This window comes from Anarrhichthys ocellatus, unplaced genomic scaffold, assembly GCF_004355925.1.
Source record: "Anarrhichthys ocellatus isolate YVR2014 unplaced genomic scaffold, GSC_Weel_1.0 scaffold2, whole genome shotgun sequence".
Classification (NCBI taxonomy): domain Eukaryota; kingdom Metazoa; phylum Chordata; class Actinopteri; order Perciformes; family Anarhichadidae; genus Anarrhichthys; species Anarrhichthys ocellatus.
The window spans coordinates 678,230-694,900 of record NW_022280032.1 but is presented as its reverse complement, the minus strand read 5'-3'; the positions used below and the strand labels follow the sequence as shown (position 1 = coordinate 694,900).

The 16,671-nt window shown below is 44.1% G+C and overlaps 1 protein-coding gene across 1 annotated transcript in view; it reads left to right on the top strand.

Annotated features, from left to right (window-relative positions):
* Positions 1-16,671, top strand: part of pot1 (protection of telomeres 1 homolog) — a 54,384-nt gene that overhangs the window by 29,936 nt on the left and 7,777 nt on the right. The window contains exons 8-9 of the mRNA XM_031857009.1: positions 15,121-15,305; positions 15,519-15,616. Coding sequence (XP_031712869.1) covers positions 15,121-15,305; positions 15,519-15,616 — 283 coding nt within the window. The remainder of the gene's footprint in view (positions 1-15,120; positions 15,306-15,518; positions 15,617-16,671) is intronic.

Below are 16,671 nucleotides of genomic sequence, written 5' to 3'. Positions count from 1 at the left end.
GTGTGTGTGTGTGTGTGTGTGTGTGTGTGTGTGTGTGTGTGTGTGTGTGCGTGTGTGTGTGTGTGCACACTTCTGTCCGTCTGTCCACACCTAATCTCGCGTACTGCTCGACCCATCAACCTAATATCTTTTTATGTTCACATGTGACTGGTCGCTCAAGAACCTCTTATTTTTGCAGCGATTTGTACATGTTTTACTTATTGACTGCTTTATACCGTCAAATGTCATTTCTGTTCAGGCTAAAAACAAGCCTTGCATTGTCTGTTGCAGGCCATGTTTTGTTTTTGTCGTGGTCTCAGTTTGAACCAGAGCGTCTGCAGATTAACTCCACACCCGATATGTTTTGTTGCACTACAGTTAGGCACAATACAAAATGATTAAATCCCTGCTTTTTAAGATCTTTGCCTTAATCTTGACTGTAAGGGAGCCCGGGAGGGACATCTGAGTGAGATTCACCTCTTCTTAGTTTAGAGAGTAAAACGAGGCTGATCTGCTCTCTACTAACTGCACTTCTCTAGTCTTTAACATTTCTTTCACCCTCTGTAATGCAAAACTCTCCGCAGCTCGTTTTTGCCTCAGGCTCACCTCAGATCAAACCCCACACAATAAAAGAAACGCTGATATCAGTGATCTCAGTTCGCTCGTTTCCATCTCGCTCCGTGTCTCGTCCTCGTTCTGTGGAAAGTAAAACTGCTGCTTTGTTCCTCTTTGCTTCTCAGCTTATTATCATCAGTCTCATTAACACTCGGCAGAACGTGTCTCCTCCTTCGTGGGATCTACAGTCTTACTTCACATTTTATAGTGTTGTGATTTAGCACCTGTGGTGGTTTGGTGCAGCGGTTCCCGACCTCGACGCTCAGGAACCATCAAAGAGGTCGGAAACAAACAAACATACATACATACATGTATATGTGTGTATGTATACTGTGTGTGTATGTATGTATGTGTGTGTGTGTGTGTGTGTGTGTGTGTATATATATATATGTATATATATCCTGATTTATCCTTCCATCTGAAAACCAAACGGAGAACGTGCTGCTCAAAATGCGATCTTGTAGCTTCTTATCTTATCCGACTCACATTTGCAAATGTTTTGTAGTTATTTTGCGTTGATGGCGTTGACACGACGACATATCGAACATATAATCCTCAGTAAGAAATACTGTTGGTTAGATCTTACATGTATTATTCATCAAATCTCCGTCTTTATAAAGTTCCCTTCAGTGTAAAAGCTGTGCCTCCTCAAGTAGGTCTTTAAATCACAGCCATGAAGCCCTTTCCTGTCTTTGTTCTCGTGTTATTCTTGGTGTCTCAGCACCCCGAGGTCTTTGTCCTTTGTCCCTTTGTCCCTTTTTCATTTTTTCATTTTTCAAATATGGGTAATCGGTGAATGAGCTGGCAGGAAACCGCCAGCTCATTTATCCTCTTCACAGTTTCCTTACAGTCCAAGGACGTCCACCCTGTGATAATCACACAGTGACATAAACGCTCCAGCAGGAGAAGTCGCGGAATTACAGGAATGGAAAAGCACAGTTCCTGACCTCCTGCTGCGGAGCTAATCCCACGCAGCCACAGTTTGACGTTACTCACAGCACTCTGAAGACGTGAAAGGATAAGTGGGTTTGCATTGCCCTCTGGGAACTCTCCGTGCTGTTGTTTCTCTTTACTTGTTGTGTTACATCTTGTTTACTGGAATAAATTAATCTTGACTTAAACATCCCTGGACTTTAAACCCTCTCAGTCCATGTTTCCAGTTGTTTCTGTTCGTCAAAACGTCGTCTTCAGATGCTCTCAGCTTTTTTAAAGTTGAATTAATCACTTTTTATTATTCTAAAATGTTACAATTATACATCCCAAAATACGAATAAATTACAGCGATACCCACATATAAGAACCGCCCATACGTGGGTCTTTAAACAAATTAATTAATAAATAAACTGTAGCTTATGTCGACATGTAAAATAAAAGACCCGGCTTTGTTGAGACCGTCTGTCCATCAATCTCCTCCGCTGTGTTTCAGCACCACGGACAGCGACGCAACAACACACACACACACACACACACACACACACACACACACACACACGTTCTACACACGACTACTGCTATCTCTCTGAGAATAACTACAAATAATTAATGTTGAAATATAATGAATAATGTGGGATTACTATTTCTTATGTTGTCGTCTTCTTCCTGAGAAGTCATCCATGAGTTTACACTTTTTAATGGTGACATAAAACGACTCAAATTACTCGCTTCATAAATATTTGCTTCATTTACCACTCGTTTGTCTAAGTGATGTTAAGTTCTTCTCCTTCATTTTCTGAAGTATGAAGTTGTCTGTTGAATGTCGGGTCCGTGAGGCTGAGCGGGGGTTTTATTTTTTGACCCTGGAGGCGTTCGAGAGCCTTTCACAATAAAACGCAGCCGGTTCATCTCACTGAATATCTTTAATCACATCTAAATGCGTTAAAAACACTTCAAGGCTTTATTTGAATTGAAACATCGGTGGAGCTCATGAGATTACAGTTGTGTGTAGAATGAGATCATCTGGAAGTCACCGGTTTGAATACAGCTCAATGGAAAAATCGTGTGAACTCGAGCTGAAGGCTCGGAGCTGCAGGGGAGTTGTCTGTGTTGTACACATTCAGGTACACGGTGCAGCAGCCGGAGTACGTCACCGTTCTACCTCGTCCATGTGTTATTAAGTGAATGATCTGGTGTGTCCGGTTTAGGATCGGGTTTTCAGAGAACCCTTCTCAGGATCAGACCTTAGAGGTATCCTGGAAAGGGCACGTTTTTGGAGTATCAGCACCCAGTTAGGTTTTTGAGGTTTATTCCTAATAGGATTGTTTTTTTGGAATAATCCTGATAGGATCAGTGTTTTGGAGTATCTGGGTTAGGATCTGGTTTTTGGAGTCTTTGAGTGAACTACTCTTCTTCCAGCATGTGTCCTCATCCACCTTCACATGTGTTGTATCCAGGTAGAGTGTTAATCAGTGGAGCGTGAACTCAGACGAAGATAACAACAGAGACGCAACCTGAAAATACAAATGAGACAGTTTGATGTGTGAAAAACTCTCAGCTGAGGTATAAGAATATAATTAAGATCCGGTTAATTTTAGATTCTGCTGTTGCTTCCTATAAAGTGTTAAAGAGGATTTGTGCTCGTGATGCGTGAACTCTTTACACCAGTGGCCCCCGACCTGGAGGCTCCACATGGGCTCCCAAGATGCATCTGAGGCGTCAGCACATGAGTTGCAAATAAAACTGCAAAAACAGATCCAGACGTTGGGTGAACTTTGTCCTATATTCTGAATATGTTTCACGGTAGAGGAGCTAATCCCCTCAGAAGGCTTTAGTTTAGGAGATACCAAGACCAGACGTAGAACGTTCTCTTTACTGACAGATGTTATTTAGTTTAGTACATGGAGAACAAAACGCTGTACGACGGTTCAACCAGACTCACAACGGAAAGAGACAAAGATCCTTAGATTCAAACAGAAACAGCTTCCTGTTTCAGTGTCAAGAGTTTCACAATAAAAGCAGCCTACAACAAGCTGTAATTAACAGACATGTTGCTTCATCAAAGCTCTTCTTCAAGCTTCCCCATAGAAGAGAAGGTTAGTCTGGAGTTATCTCTACTGGACTACCAGCTCAACTAATCTCAGTTTATTAAACCTCTTCACTCAGAGACGCACAAAAATAAATTCAGCATCCGAGTTCAACAGTATTCATGTAACGCTGTCGGGACGTCAACTAAATGGAAGTTTCAATCATTAAAATCTTCTTTCGGGGCCAAAACTACTTCAAACTAAACATTTGGTGTCGAATGTGTTCGTCTCTGTTAAAATATCCGTTATGGGGGAAAAGGTAGAAAACCATGATTATAACAGCTGTTATAACAGCTTTTGAACGTTACGGCGTCACATTTGGCTGACAGGAGGATCCTCTCGGTCACACAAACCCCGATCTGAGCTCTAGAAGGTGAAGGGAAACACGCAGTAAGTGGCGCTTGGTATGATGCATCGTGGGTTAAATGCTTCTTTGATTGGACGCCTTTGGACGCATGGCTCTTAACAGCCGTCGATAAAAGTCACCAGTGTGTGACTCTCACTGAGAGCCCCTTCAACTAAAGAAGAAGGAGTGTTTCCCTCCAATCACCGGGCCCCTCTGGTGACTCATCAGCGGTATTGTGTAGAAGTGACTGAGGCGTTTCTGTGAGGAGAAGGCCATTAGGAAGAAAGGAGCCCATTGTGATGAAAAAGAAGCCGAGAACAAGGGAGCGAGGAAGGAGGAGTGCTGCAGTCGGTGTTGTTGCCTCCTGGATGGCTGATTCTCCCACACACACACACACACACACACACACACAACATTTGAATGAACGTGTGCTGTTAGGGTTATGTTTTCGGTTGTTTGTCCGTCCGTCCATTTGGACGATCGTCCCTCTATCGTGAACGCGATAGCTCAAGAACGCCTTGAAGGAATTTCTTCAAATTTGGCACAAAGGGCCACTTGGACTCGAGGGTGAAATGGTTATATCGTAACTCATAACTCATAATTTCATCCTAAAAGGATCACTATTAAGGTGATGACATTTTGGACGGACATGAATGTAAACTGTAACTTTACTGGTTAGACAACCGCAATAATAAAGTGCCATTCATCTCGTAAACGCTGATTTATGTTTATTTCTACACATGTTAAGCAGATGTACTTTCCGTACTCGCTTATCTGTACGTCGAGGGTTCAGGTTTCGCCATCGGCTTTATTACTTTATTTAAGTTATTCTGCAAGTGATTCATTCACATTCCACTCATTAATTACAGAGAATACAGTATCACATCAATCTGCTTTTACGGTAAGAGATTCATTACGAGGGTTTTTATAGATTGCAACAAGACGTTTCTTGGCGAGTGAATCCAGAAATACTCGATGAGCCCCGACAGTTTCTCCAGTCCAGACTCGGCTACACTGGATTTTAAACTCTGATGAACCAGCTTTTCTTCTCCTCCTCGCCTTTTTTCTAGCCTGAGAGTCACTTGTCATTATTCACACCGTCTCTCTCTGTCTCTCTGTCTCTCACACCTCCTATCTCTTCCATCTCTTAGTTTCTCCTGACTCCACTGTTCTTCATTTATCCATTCATCTCTCCACCCCCCCCCCCCCCGCAGTCTTTGTCTCTCTGCCTCAGCAGAATCTGCAGCACAGATGTTTACCTGGTTGCCTCCACAGGCGCCTCATTTTCTCTTCCTGCTGAAGCTGCACCCGTCTCCGGTCTGAATCCTCGTCCCTCCAGCTGGCTCAGAAACTTAAAAACAACATATTTTAAAACATAGTTTGGTATTTTAGTCTTTCACACAACACAAACACGACTACTGTCAGTGACTACGTTCACATGCACGCTCATATTCCACTTTTAGTCAGAATATGGCAATATCCCGTATTTGATAAGGTTCATGTCAACGTTGTATTCTGTTTGCGTATATTCTGAATCAGGATTTATTCAAAATGGATCATTTTCTGACGAAGACACGTGTGATATGATGACAATATTCTGGTTTTAGGAGCGTTCTGTAGACGTGATCGCAGCTCATTCACAACATGCTTCTTAATGTTTAGTTTTTTTATGGCACTTTTAGACACACGGCCTCTTTCCTGTACGAGCAGCTCTCTGTGTGTTAAACACAAACCAACTAACTAATAGTTAGCAACGCTGGAGAAGAGATGTCCAAAAGAAAGGCTGTCATTTCTGGTCAGAAAGAGAAACACGCCAACTTATAAACGTTGTGAAGGACGTGGATATCAACCGGTAAACAAACACAACGGAGAACGGCGTCAGTGTGGGATTCACTGGGGATGAGGATGAAGCGTGGGGTCGTTTTACGTTAATCGAAATATATCCGGCTGCTTGTAAACAGCAGCTGGATTTGTCTCTAATTTGCATTATTAGAGGCAAAAGTTGTTTACCATCCAAAACACCATCACCGTGGTGCAGAGTTTAGTAAGCCGGTCCTGGAACGGAGACTCCTATAGCGCCTCCCAGAGGGGAGGAGGGCAAACAGTCTCTGGCCGGGGTGTGAGGAGTCCCTGACGATGCTGCGCGCCCTCCACAGGCAGCGCTTGAGGTGGACGGTCTCGATGGCAGGGAGCGGAGTACCGGTGATGCGTTGGGCAGTTTTTTACCACCCTCTGCAGTGCTTTCCGGTCCGAGACAGAGCAGTTACCGGACCAAACTGTGATGCAGCTTGTAAGGATGCTCTCGATGGTCCAGCGGGAGAAGTTCACCAGGATCAGAGGAGACGTGTGGATTTTCTTCAGTCTCCTCAGGAAGAAGAGACGCTGGTGTGCCTTCTTGACCTGGGTTGAGGTGTTGAGGGTCCAGGAGAGGTCCTCTGAGATGTGGACACCCAGAAACCTGAAGCTGGTGACACGCTCAACCTCCGTTCCATTGATATGGAGGGGGGTGTGTGTGCAGCCTTTGGTCTTTCTGAAGTCGACAATAAGCTCCTTGGTCTTTTTGGTGTTGAGGGCCAGGTTGTTGTTGGCGCACCACGCCGCCAGGTGCCGGACCTCCTCCCTGTGGGCCGACTCGTCGCCGTTGTTGATGAGGCCCACCACCGCTGTGTCATCTGCATATCAGCCATAGGTTGTCTCTGTTATAGTCAATGTCTGCATCGATTACTGTCCTACACTGATACTTGTGTACTTGATGTAATGATCGAGGTCCAGAAGGAGGACTGTTGTATTTCACATCCTGAAATATTGTAGAGATAGTCTGAGCCGTGGATTGCTGAGTCTGCATTCAGCTCTGACAGCTTCCGCTCATTATCTCGTTTTTAGCACTTGCGGTCGACCGAGTGCACATTTCCATGTTGTTGAATGGTTTTTTGGGGGGGGGGGGATGCGCTAATGCAGCGCGTTCTCTACTCCCACACTGTTTCCTGTTTAGTGAACACAGCTCTGAGGAAAATGAGACTTTTATGTCGGCCCCGCAGGCTCAGATCCCCTCCAACAACCGCCGACCGCAACAAAGAAATGCTGCTGCTTCTTCTTCCCGGGCGCTCGAGGAGGCAGCCGAGCGTCGCTCACACAACCCGAGAGTTCAGATCCACATTCACAGAGACGCTTCATTACACAGCTCTTCTCTGTGTGGAGCGGCGTCTCATGTGCAGATCATTCCTTTGGATATTACAGCTCCGGACACGTTTGTCTCTGTGTGAGTGTGAGTGGGTGTAATGGTTACTCTGGAGAGGGTTGTTTTTTTTGACAAGCTTTTATTTTCCAGCGTTTTCCTTTTGTCGGTTTGTCTTACTTCTTTTGGCTTTATATAAACCTTATAATCAGGAAAAAACAACAAATGCTACCAGTTTGTGCTGGAGGTAATTTTAAACGTTGTGAAGGACGGGACGTCCCTGGTGCCCTGGAGGACGTCCTCCTTCTCTTATCCATGAAGAGAGATAAACGGAACAGTAAATAAACTAGTGGTTTGTTTAGTGGTTGAGTCATGATGAGCAAACCACCATCACAGTCAGTAAGACTGTCTTAAGCCTGAAGGGGTTTTTCTTCTGTTAGTTATTTTAGTTTTATTCATCCAGGAAGTCTCACTGAGTTCCAGATCTCTTTCATAAGAGCGTTTTAAAGCTGAGTGGTTGCGTCTGGATCTATGATACGGCATAAGTTAAACTGTCGGGTCCAGGTAGAGAACTTGCTCTGGATGAAGCACGTCGGGAGCTTTAGGGTCTACGTGGCTCACGGGATTTTGCGGATGAGGAAACCTCTCGACGAGTAACATCGTTTTGTTCAGATTCAGATCCACTTTATTGTCAAACACGAGGAAATTATTTTGGTCCAGTGTTCCAGACATGAGGACACCGTGAAGTCTGCAATAAAACAATACAAACAACAGCATAACCTACACAATAAGACCGCAACTTATAAATAAACACCATAAACCTCATAAAATAATTACGGAAATGGCGTTACGTAAAGTTTCTACAAGGAACATTAATGTATTGTTGGTTCTGTTGGTCCCTGTGGACTAAAGTGGTTTCTGAGCACCAGAGTCTCTTTAGAAAAGCTCTCCTTGTACTGCAGCAGGGTCTGACAGTCTGCCCCTCTCAGTCCTGGTTCTGGTTCTGCCGTGCCTCCCTTCCCTCCAGCAGGTCCAGCAATACGTTCTGGGTCTCCAGCAGTGTGGTGTCTGTGTTGACTCCCAGAGAGGAGAAGCTCTGCTCCTGGAGGAGGAGGAGGAGGAGGAGGAGCAGAAGATGCTGCTGCTGCTGCTGCTGCCGGGAGCTGAACTCTCCTCCTCCCTCCGGCGCTCCGACTGCAGGTCCAAGGCAAAGCCAGATCTGTATCTGGTCTTTGCTGGAGGATCTGGGTCTGTCCAAGGTGGACCAGTCTCTGCTGGAGGATCTGGCTCTTTCCACGGTGGACCGGTCTCTGCTGGAGTCTGAGCTGAAGGAGTTTCTGGTGAACATTGGGACACAGACAGCGGTCTCCTGGGTCAAAGTCTTGGGTTTGTAGACCCACCCTGACCTCCTCCCTATGCGGACTTTGTCTCTCTCTACACTACGTCACTCGTCCAAATACTAGTGCGTTACTTTTTGTAGGTAAAGCTACAAACATAGTGAGAGAAAAGCTTGAAATGAGATGTTTCTAAATAAGACTTTTCTTGTTATTATTTGACCGACATATTCGCTGAAGATTCATTAATTTAAACACGGTTGACTTATTATTCAATAATGACTATTGTCTGTTCTTCCCTTGATGGTTTTATTCTCAGAGTGCAGTGGAGTCATTTACTCTGAGATGAGGTGTTGAGTCGGTCTCGTCCGCTGTTCCCCGTTTAGCTGGTCTTCCAGCACAGAGAGCCCCGCTGTGGCGCTTAGGCTGGCTGGCTTTTAAAGCTCCTTTCCTGCTGCTCCATAAAGGAGCCAGTGTGAAATGAACAGTTTCTTCTCCTCAGCGAGGGCACAAGTCTTTTGGGGTTTTTTTGGCCTCTTTTATTGAGCCTCCGCTCAACGAGAGGAACGCGGAAGCCCAAAAGCAATCTTTAGAATTTGAAGGAATCCCTTTTATTTATTTCTGAACCGAGCAGCCGAGCGGCACTAATGCCGTGAGACAGCGGCAGCGGCGTCTCGGCTGCCGGGGCGGTGGAGTGTTTAGTTTTTAGGGTTTTTTTTATACAGATCAAGTACTTACAGGAGCCGCCACAGGCTGCTCTCCACTCTGTTCCCTCAGCCTCCTGAAAACAGAAAAGGGTTTGTTGGAAGCTGCTGGAAGACATTTTCTCCTCAGAGCTGTGTCCTACGGCCCCTGAACGCCCCCCCACTGTGCACATGCTGATGGGGATAATGTGTCCATTATACTAAATGTGGTCGCAGCTGAAGGACGTGATTGGTCAAAGAGCCGATCACGAGGCTGCAACGACACCGCCGATTCTCCTGACGTTTGTTGCTATGCCAACTGTTGTAGTAATGATTTTCATCTTTGATTAAATAAATATTCTCAGATAATCTCGTTCTTATGAAGACTTCAAATCAGCTTCACACAGAGTAGAGAGAATCTCTCTTTATAACGCAGACACCGGGCTCGGACGTAGTTTTATGTTTTTGTAAATGTTTTAATTAATAAACTACTTCTGCAGCTTTAATGTTAAATATTTAAGGTTTCTACCGCTCAGATATCAAGCGAGCACCAATATGATACCCCAGTGGTACAAATAATACTCTTTTTAATACCTTTATTAAATGTAGCCACCTGGTGATGCATTCAAAGACACCCTGACATCTGAGATGTGAAGAGAGTGCTTTTGAAGAATTGTAAGTCATGAAGAATATGAAAACAAACAGATTGTGCTTTTCATTAGAGACAGTATTCCCCTGCTGTTGATCAGCTTCACTCATCAATATCTTTGATACGAATGCCGATACGAGTTTTGATACCAAAACGACCCTTTTTACGATGTCTTACTTTGAGAAATATGAGCCCTTCGTGGAACAAATTTATATTGAAAATTGTCTAATTTAGCAGCTGTTTAGTAGTCTTTTGTCTTCATGAAATACAGACTGAAAATTGGCAAAACTTTGGTTTCAATCAGTAAATATCTGATTTAAGAATAAATGAGAGAATGAATCTAACCTAACATTCAATGCCAGATTCAGTCGGTACCAAGAAGGAGTCGAGCTCCGGCATCAAGTCACCAGACAGAGATATTAATTTGATTTAAATACTTTATATCTGTTTTTATTTCACACATATCCGACAGGAAGTGTTTTTTTTACTTACGATCCTAACAGGAGGGATCTGGGAACGCTTCATCCCAGCGTTTCATTGAAAAACATTTCTATGAGACCAATATCTTGACAACATATCACCACTCTCACCACCGCTGTCAGGCTCAGCATCGCTCCTTTGCTTTTATTATTGGGCCACTATCTATTTGTTTGACATTTGTTTTCCCACCATGAGCACCACTCAAAGTGTACTTGCTTCATCCTTTGTGTCGATGATCTTGTCAAAACTCAATCTGGACGATCCTTCAGGGAGACGATGATTACAGCGATAAAAGCAAAAACTCACCGGCAATAATCGGTGTCCGCCCGGCCGATCTGCCCCCACAAATGGGCTTTTTCGGTCTTTGTCATGGTAGCATCTGTCTGACATAGAAAGCTAAAAAGGCATTTATTTTTCTCGAGGCTCTCTCCTCATTGGGAACCATGGAACACCAGAGCAGTGTGATTCAGAGGCCTCCACAGCCTCCACTCTTCTGGTGTCTTTGCACCAGATGTTTGATGAACCTGCTGGTTCGCTCCCCTTTAGCCACCAGAGCATTGGCTGAACGAGGTCCCACGCTGACGTTGGGGGATCAGGTCTGGCTCACAGTCGACTTTTCCAGTTCATCCCAAAGGTGTCGATGGGGTTGAGGTCAAGTTCCTCCACAACAAACTTCGGGATCTCTCTTTGTGCACGGGGACATTACAAGGACACCTGTTTCTGTCACTAGGTGAATACCTGGGAGTCCTTCATGGTCTTTAAATCGACACCTGGGACTGTCTCTTCTTCAACAACTGTAAAGTCCATTCTGCCTCTTCTATCATGTCCCCTAAAAGTTGAAATCCTCCCTCAAGCCGATCATAAGCGACTCTACTTTTGGACATAGTGCGACTTTGGCCCTCTGATTAGATGAGTCATGTTCGGGTCTAAACTTAGCGCTGCTTCTCTCAGCTGAATGTCTGCTCGTTATAATCACACCTGGCCTCTCAGGAACCGCTGCAGAGGATTTAATATGTGGACACCATCGGGAAGCTCCAAACGGGCGAGATCAGAGCCGACACCACATGGTGCCGCCTTTATTCACGCTGCCGTCTGGTGTGTTTTTTTTCCTGCATTAGTCGCTCTCTCTGTTCGCTCTACACCTGCTTCTCAAAACACAAACTGTGGTGAATTCTTCTGAACTCTCATGCAGCTCTGAGAAAACACAGCCAGACTCCCTACTGCTTATCCGTTATTTCTTCCGGCCCATTCGGCTCAGCGTCCGCGTTGCCGCAGACGAAATGGAACCCGGGAAGAAGTCTGAGATTGTGCAAACAAAAGCACAGTTTGGTCTCGTTTTTGACTTCCTGCCACAGCGGGAGTCATGTGGTCTTAATAAAGATCAATACATGTTTTCTTATGTACTAAGAAAGGGCTGCTGACCAAGTAAGGAGAGTGCTACGTCTGTCATGAAATTTCACTTCATGAAAACCAAATTGTTGTTCCAACTACAGATTGTACTCGTGCATTTTTCTTTAACCCAAAATGTGCCATCCTGTGGACTTTTGGCGGGACGTTAAATATTAATTTGCATATACTGTGCGTGACATTTGTGATGTTTATAAGTCCTCATATCTAAGTGACAGCATCTGTTGGTCATTTCCAACCAAAACGCATACTAAAAGTCTTCAAAATGAACTAATTTGTGCCTTAAACAACTTCAAGATTCTGGAAGGTTCGTATTCATAATTAAGAGACAACATTAAGTAACATAAGTCAACATTAACTGACTGGAGACTGGATGTGAGCGGTGGTCTGTGGTGTTAAACCATCATCCAGAGCTCATTTATACATAGGCAAACGTATGCACTCATAGTTTAACCATAGACTGTATGTAAGACGTGGACGTAGTCATCGTGACGTCACTCATTGGTTTGGGGACTGACGTCTTAAAGCCTTGAGTTCGGTGATTTTGCCGTCGCCATCTTGGATTACAGCTGTCGCCATGTTTTTTTTTTTTTTGCTACCAATAGAGGGAAGTGACCATATCTGGACTGAGGAGTGACGTAGAGACGCCGTATACGTCTCTGGTAGAGACCTGTCAATCACCGTGTAGCCCCGCCCTAAAGCATCCCCTGCTTTATGGTCTGTTTGACTCTAAATGGACCATAATGTACTAAATGAACATCATGCTGTATTGAAGAAGACTTGAAACTAGAGATTGAGACCATAAACTCATGTTTACAATGTTTACTGAGGTAATAAATCAAGAGAGAAGTAGAGTCATTTTCTCATAGACTTCTATACAACCAGAGGAGTCGCCCCCTGGTGGACACGAGAGAGAATGCAGCTTTAACACATGAAGCATCGGCTTCACTCGGCAGAACCGGAGGTTGCCGCCTGAGTTTAATCAATTGAAAACTAGCAATAGAGTTTGTGCAAGAGAGTTTTTTTTTTGGAAATATGGAAGTGCCCTCTCATCCTCATGCCAGTTACCTCTTTCACAGTTATTTATGGTAGTTCGAGAATTATTATTTTTTTTACCCCCCCCCCCCCATTGAAGACCCGCCCTACTCTGCCCTGATTAGTCGTTGGTACTCTTTGCCTTCTTTGCAGAATATCTTCAGTTTATTGCTGATTGTAGGACGGTTAGTAGGTTAATGATTTCAACCAGATGTGGATGTTTGTCTCAGCCTTCTTGTTTCGTGCTCTCATATATAATCATGTCTTGATTGATGTGAGGAAAATTATTTTTAAAAATGTTTCTTGTCCATGTTGTCACTATGGATGGAATTTAATTACAGATCCGTTGAAGATTTCTATTTTCATGCGTCAACCTTCATGGTGATATGATACACTGATTAACAATAACATTTGAAAAAACCCTAAATTAGAGTGTAAGTTGTCGCATAAACTCTCAAATTGACAGTCGACGAATAAGCACAGATTTAAATTCGTACTAACAAAGTGGTTTCGTTGGGCTTCATTAACAGAGAGATGAAGTGTCAACTGTCTGTTTCCCCGATGTTCATGCTTCGTCTCATCCTTTCACCATTGTTTTCTTGATTGCAATAAGTGTCCTCTTCTCTGTTCATCACACAAAGTAAAACCAAATTAATAAAAAAAAATTTTAACCCTCAGAGCCACGAAACCTGACACCAGGATCGAAAAGCATGTTTTCTTCAAACTATTGCCAAAAACTACACCGTTTACCGTAGCTAGAAGCTGTGAAAACTGTGATTTACGTCAGATTTTCCTCTTTCTGACGGTTCTTGAACACATCATGTGTGACACATGCTTCCGTTGGAAAAAGCAACCAAAGCTTAGAGTTGTTAAATTTCATCAAAAACATTTTATTCTACACGTCTCATTTAAAATCACGTCCCAAATAAACCGTTTGCTTTAACCAGAGCCTGTAAAAGACATTCAATCCTGAGCTCCTCAGCGCAACTGTGAAGCCGTGATTGATTCTCCTGAGACCAACAGTCACGTGACAGAGATTCAGTGAAACTTTGACTGAACTGCTGCTGAACACGGAGAGGGGAGGGGAGGGGATCGATCGATCTCATTGTTTTCCAAAATAATATTTCAACTGCGTTATTCTGCACTAAAGACCTGTTTGAGTCCTCTCTTCTAGCCGGGATGGTGCTGGTTCACTAGAGGTGCAGGACTTTTATATTGCAGAAACAAACAAGGCGACACAGAGATGAATGTGGAAACTGCCCGGAGTTCACAAACTTCTCCTTGTTCGTCAGCGTCCAAGTGAAACCCGGTGATGTGGACGTAATTCCAGATAGTAAAACGCCTCCATGCGAGTCAGGTTGGCCAGTCCTCCCAGTTCACAGCTCGGCTCCTCGTGTGGATCTTCAGAGGAGGCGAGGCCTCAGGAGAGCAGCTGCTAATCCACCGTGACTCCAGCTTCACTCACTGTACGGAGAAGATGGATTTAAAGGAAGCTTATAGAGGATTCACTTTCTGAATCATTCTTCTGCTCTCCGGCTATAATGCAATTAAAGTGTGTGTGTGTGTGTGTGTGTGTGTGTGTGTGTGTGTGTGTTATATTTAAACCCTGGTATAAAAACAGGAAAAGCTTCTGAGCAGAGTGGACGCCTCTGACTCTTGATCAGTGAAGCGTTGAATGATGATGATGAGGGTGAGGAAGAGCTTTCTGTCGACTGCAGCCTCGTCGTGACAGAGAGCTGAAGGGAAAGAAGAAAAAATGTAAATAAATAAATAAATGACAAACCTAACCAAGTCCTTAGAGCCTCTGAATCACTTGTCACCACACTGTTGGTTTGGTGCAACAGCGCCATCTGCTGGTGGAGCTGATGCACGGTCATTTGCATACATTTAACAACAAAATATTCAAAACTACAATTGTAGTTGTGAATCCACAGAGTTGACTCCTACTCTTCAGCTCTACGGAGCTGTTTGGCCTCTTTTAGCTCCTCGTTTTGGTTTCACGGTCTGCTTCGGGCTCTGATGGACTCACTGTTCACTACCTGCTCAGCAGCAAACAGCAGACAAACGCACCCTTTAGATTAGCTGGAAATCATCTGGTTGCATTTTGGGAAATGTAGGATCCAGCAGCATTGTTGGAGTTTGACTAACAGTCAGGATATCTCACCATCTGCTTCTCCCAATTGTTTGTATTTATTTTGAGGAACATTGATGTAATAATGCAGTTATTATCCACCCCCAGGTTTTTATTCACTAGGTGAACGTGTACTCCCAAGATCTTCCTCTCTATTGCTGCTTCTTTGTTTAACAGTAGAATGTTTCTACTATTTTAATAATCGTTTCTTCTCTTCGATATGTGTTTTTTTTGTGAGTTAATTGTCCTGTTTGTCCGTTCATCAGCCGGGGGACTTCCTGAGGATCTACAACCTGCGAGCGATCCCAGGATCCAGTAAGGTACCGGGCAGGAGCCAGTCGGAGGAAGAGGGGGGGGATCACCTGTTGTTCCACCTGCACGGGGGGACGGCGTACGGCAAGGGGATCCGGGTTCTCCCAGAAAACAGCCAGGACGTGCAGGAGCTGAAGAGGTACGGCAGGAGACGAGGGACAAATACACCTGAGTGAATTCAAGCTAAATATAAAGCATTTGTAGAAAGCTTCTGCTTACTGGTTCTGGTTCTGGTTCTGCTGCTTTATTGGATCACAGAATACCTGTTTTGATGGAAAAAGCACAACAATATTTTACTGTATTGATGTATGTGTGTGTGAAGTCCTTCTCTTCCTTGTGAATGTATCTGCAGAGTGATGGAGGCCGTCCCAGAGGAGGCCGAGGACGACTTCTCCGAGCTGAATGACTCCCTGCTGATGGAGGTCTGGAGCACCCCCCCACAGTCTCCCGGTAAGAACGGCTCCACTAGAGCATCAAATATCCAAAAACCTGTTTGTCCACTGAGATGAACTCAAATTCCAAATCACACACTTTTACAAACTGTTCCATGCGGCGTGCATTCAACGGGGTCATACTACGTCCCCGTGTGTTGCCTCTTTGCTGATGTATCTGCAGCGCAAAGGATTGTGGGTCAGAATAGCCAGAAAAAGCATGCTGGCTTTCAAAATGCGACTTTTTGGCATTCTGCATTTGAAATACGATGTGTTGTGATTAAATATTTTATATTTTATATTAATTTATTTTAGTCTTCTATATGTATGTTTAGATAAATGAGGCATTATGTAATGGTAACTTTTGGTGAACTTCTACAGACGCAAACGGACAAAAGCAGTAAAATAAACAGCGCTCCGCTCGTCTGAAAGGAGACGAGTTATAGAAGCAAATTAGACCAAAATCTCTAAATCCATCAGTGCACGAAAGTGTCTGAATTTATAGCTGCGAAAAAACAGAAACATTGATATGAATCTGGTTTCAGAAATTTCTATCTGGACGTTTTGGAGGACGTAACACCTAAAGCCTCTGTTCTTCTGAGGCTGTTTATTTAATGTGATCTGCTCTTTATACTACAGTAGAGACTAACGCTGACCGTGCAGACAGCAAAGAGAAGCAAAGCTGTTCACTCAGTGAGGTGAAGGACAAAACAATGAGACACGCCGTCAAACTTGTTTTTACAGTAAAACTCCTTTGCAACGAAAACACGACTAAGAGGGGAAAATCCAAATATTGTCATTGCGTGACTGAAATACAAAAAGCAGAGAGAGCAGTGTGACTGGCGGCCGCCCGCCGGTCTTTGATGAAAAGGATGAAAAATAAAACGTGTTGGCCAGCAGCGTAATATGAACATCCTGACTGCTCAGAGGGACGAGGACGGACGGACTGAAGCTGCTCGGAGCCGCTTCCATTAGCAGCGTCTTTCTAAAAGCACACGCTTCACCGCGATCAAATGAAAAGTCCAAACTTTCACTGTGACCTGAAGGTTTCCACACACACACACACACACACAC